Source organism: Gobio gobio (assembly GCF_949357685.1).
Source record: "Gobio gobio genome assembly, chromosome: 21".
NCBI lineage: Eukaryota > Metazoa > Chordata > Actinopteri > Cypriniformes > Gobionidae > Gobio > Gobio gobio.
The window spans coordinates 37,365,923-37,370,345 of NC_137117.1; the positions used below are offsets into that span (position 1 = coordinate 37,365,923).

Sequence of the window (4,423 nt, forward strand, 5' to 3'; positions counted from 1 at the left end):
AGAGGGATTGAGTTAGAGACTCCAAATTTGCTATGGTGACTTTTCAGACTGTCCTCTATTAGTGTGCCAAATTTTACAACTTTTTATCATACGGTTCTATGGGCTGCCATAGACTTTGTGGCGGAAGAAGAAGAAGAAGAAGAAGAAGAAGAAGAAGAAGATGAATAATAATAAGAACGGGAACGGTTTCAATAGGTGCCTTCGCACCTTTGGTGCTTGGCCCTAATAAAGGTGTGCAAAAGTGACAGAATATGGTGAGTATCATGTGTTCATAATTTATTTCACAAGAAAAACACTTAACAAAATAAACTTCACTTGATATGTTATATACTATATTATGACCATACATTTAATTAGATGTATTATTATTATTATTATTATCTGTTCTGTGTTATAGTTTTAGCCTATTGAATCAAAGTCTATAGTCAAAAGTGATGGGGATAGTTACATTGATTAAAAAAAAACACATCACACAAATACCAAATTTGCTTGCAATTTTCATAATATGGTAATATCAGACCAAACTGTATCTTTTATTTTGCCGTTTTTACAACATTATGTATATACTATAAAACTTGTTTTTTTTTCTTCCTCACACACATGCAAACATATGTAGTTGATAAGCTGTGCAATTAATATGTTCATATACTCTGCAAACCCAATTTCAAATTGCTCTTATATACATAAATGATCAAGTATATATATTGGGGGAGATGTGGATATTTTGTGAAATATATTTGGTGCTCTGATCGTACTATGGCTAGCAAAAAAAGGAAGCCTTTGGTTGTATTGAAAGAAAATTAAAAAGAAGTTGTGAACGATATTAGCCAACAGTTTCACAGAAAAGGCTTAATGAAGTCCCAGACTAAAAAGCATGTTTGAGCTGTTTTAACATACGTCAGTGCCATTGTTTCATCTCAAGATGCACATCAGTAATGTTTTATTTTCTAAGGCATGTTTATAAAAGCTACTTAAATGTCCTAATTGAACTAAGGCTAATCCTGGCTTAATCTAAACCCTGTTTGTGAAACCAGGCCTATGAGTCACAGTAAATGAAACTTGAGTGGTTAATGCAGACATTTAGTGAAAAAGATGCAGGCTGGAGAACCAGAACAAAGACCTGCAATATTCACTCGTTCATCAAGACATCATAGATGAAATTTATATATAGCATCATTTTGGTCATCCCTGAATTCAAAAACACTTGTTTAAAACTTGTTTGCACTTGTTTGCTCAGTTTATTTAAATCAAATAAGCTGAAACAACACAAATCTTTAGTTTTTTACTTAATTGCCATTATTACTTAATTTTATTGCGTTAAACGAAAATAAATTTGTAAAATGTTAAGTTAACCTAAACCACTTCTGTCGGGACTAAATTATTCATTTCTGTTGCACTGACTGAAACTGAGCAGTGTATTTCTAGTTCCCAGCAGAGTAAATGTTGAAATGAAGTGCTGTTTAATGTGTTTTTAAGTAAAGGGAAGTTTTTATTTAAATTCTAGTAGGAATGGCATGATTTTTTTAGTGGTCTCAACTAAATGAATTTAAGTTCATACAAGATTACAACAAATCATTTCAAGCCAATTCGATTTTGTTGGAAAAGCGTAATTCAAGCGCTTGATAAAGTTTTCCTTAATTGAATTAAGTTCGTTCAACAGCTTGTTTTTTTTTTGAGTGAAGGTTATCAGAAGAAAATCAAATGGTGAGGAGGGAAGATCCTCATTCTTTATCCTCAGACTGCACGCAGGTGCTCGGAGCATTTGCTGGGAGTGTGACTTGGCTTATAGACGCACTCGTTCTTGGTGGTGTTGCATTTTGTGCAGCGACACCGGTGCGCCACCGGGTAAAAGAAGACTGGGTCGACGTGGACGGGACAGCCGGTCATCCTGGCAGAAAGATAGACCACAGATCGATGCATGCATCCTTTCTGAATCAGGAAACGCTTGCCCACAAATCCTCTCACGTTCGTGTCCTGTCACATACAGAATACGCGTGACATAATTATTATCTTGTTTCACGTGTTATTTGTAGACTGCTGAGAGTTTGATTCAGGCAGCGCAAGGACACATTTGCAACATGTAAAAATATAACAGGCTAATGAGAGACAATTGTTCTTATTATTGGTGTTTCACGTAATGTTGGCTATATGCAGTGTGTGTTATGATGACCCCCAAACACTTTAGTTTAGGGTCCAAATCTCACTATGAACTATGCACTGACAAAAACATTCACTTTGTAAGTAAATTACAAGTAAATTCAACTTAAATTACATTAAACTGACTTTAAAAAATTAGTTGAATCATATATAATCTTATGTATAAAAAAAGTTGTAAACTGCTTAACTTATTTTGATGAGTTAAAGCAATGTAAAAACACGTGTTGTCATAACTTATAAAGTACTTATAAGTCATTTCAACATTAAAAAATGAGTTGAATCTTGTATAATTGCTTAACTTATTTTGATGAGTTAAAGCAGGGGTAGGCAAGTTCAGTCCTAGAGAGCCGCTGTCCTGCAGAGTTTAGCTCCAACCCTAATTAAACACACCTGAACCAGCTCATCAGTGTCTTCAGGATTACTAAAGCTACAGGCAGGTGAGGGTTTTTCAGGGTTGGAGTCAAACTCTGCAGGACAGCGGCTCTCTAGGACCGAACTTAAAGCAAAGTAAAAACATATGTTGTCATAACTTATTGATCATATAAATGTTTTTACAGTTATCATGCATATTACTAGGATATTGGCTGTTTATTCATACTTATAAAGAACATATTCATTTTAATTCTACATCCCTTAATCCTACCCAATAGCTAAACTTAACAACTACATTATAAACTATTAATAAACAGTAATTAATTATCTTACACACACACACACACACACACACACACACACACACACACTGCATACACAAAAAGCATACGCTAGACAGAACTAAAATGATATTCTATAAATAAGATACCTTACACTTTACAATAAGGTTTCATTAGTTAACTACTTTAGTTGACATGATCTAATAATTAACAGCACTTCTACAGAATTTATTAATATTAGTTCATGTTAACTTCAACATTTACTAGTATTATTAAAATCGGAAGTTGTGTTTGTTAACATTAGTGAACAACTGTTTTATTAACCAACATTAACAAAGATTAATAAATACTGAAACAAATGTATTGCTCATTGTTAGTTCCTACATTAACAAATGAGACCTTATTGAAAAGTGTTACCGTTCTAAAACAATAATAATTTCTTAATATTTTGACACTTTACTTGAGAGCTCTTTATTTTCAAAAATGTGTCATGAAAGCTGTTTATCTCTGGGATTGGTTGGCTTCTCTCTCACATCTCCATGAGTGTGTGTGTGTTAAAGTGTAGGGCTCGTACCTGCGTGAAGCACATTCCGCTGCACATGGTGGTGTTGATGGCCATGCAGTGACCGCACTCGTGCATCTCCACGTACAGCGTGTAGTTCTTCAGAGAGCAGGCCAGGAGAACATCTCCTCCCATCAGGAAAAGCAGACTGCAGAAAAACAACATCCTCATCTTCATCCAGCACCTGTCCGAGCTCCAAAACCAGGCTAATGCTCTGATCAATGCTGTTGACAATCCTTCATATATTAAGAGTTAAAGAGTCCTCCTTTCACCCAAATGTCCTCGCTTGCTTTTAGACTCACACTAATCACAAATGTTGTGTGTGCCTCTTATCTGGCTCTGCGGGGAGGGAGGGTCTTCAGGTTGATCCAGGTTGAATCAACGTGACACGCACAGCCCCGCTCCAACATCTCCTGATGTAACACCAAGTGTTCGGTGGAATTGCTTCGAAGAAAACATCTCGCATTTTATTTCAGGTGCCCCCATTTATGCAGCAACATGACTTGACTTCATCTTAACAATTTGATGAGATATACTGGAAATAATTCAAGCAAATTTCACATAATCTCCCTTTATATATCATGGTTAATGTGAATATCAAATAAGATGGCAATTTCTAAGCTATGAATGACAGAAAATATCTGATATAAACACAAATTTATGAAAATATCCCCATAGATATAAACATCAACATTAAGCATGAATATGTGTTTCCATAGATAGATAGACAGACAGACAGATGATAGATAGATAGATAGATAGATAGATAGATAGATAGATAGATAGATAGATAGATAGATAGATAGATAGATAGATAGATAGATAGATAGATAGATAGATAGATAGATAGATAGATAGATAGATAGATAGATAGATGCAGAACAACAACAAAACTATTTAATACAAATAATTAATTACCATATAACATCTCTCCCCAATTCAGTTAACTTAAAAATGTGTGTCATGTGGTACAATATAATGGATAATCCACGGCTAGCTGTGCATTAAACTAAATTAATGCACGCCGTGGAGGCAAACCACCCAACGCAAC

General features: G+C 34.8%; 1 protein-coding gene across 1 annotated transcript; it reads right to left on the reverse strand.

The window, feature by feature from the left end:
• Window positions 1–254: 254 nt before the first annotated feature.
• LOC307117575 (thyrotropin subunit beta) lies at window positions 255–3,677 on the reverse strand. Its single transcript, XM_079802500.1, has 2 exons — window positions 3,385–3,677; window positions 255–1,974 (listed from the first exon to the last, which is right to left on the reverse strand). Exons 1-2 carry the CDS (start codon window positions 3,547–3,549, stop codon window positions 1,735–1,737), a joined length of 405 nt encoding a protein of 134 aa, XP_079658626.1. The 5' UTR covers window positions 3,550–3,677; the 3' UTR covers window positions 255–1,734.
• Window positions 3,678–4,423: the final 746 nt, after the last annotated feature.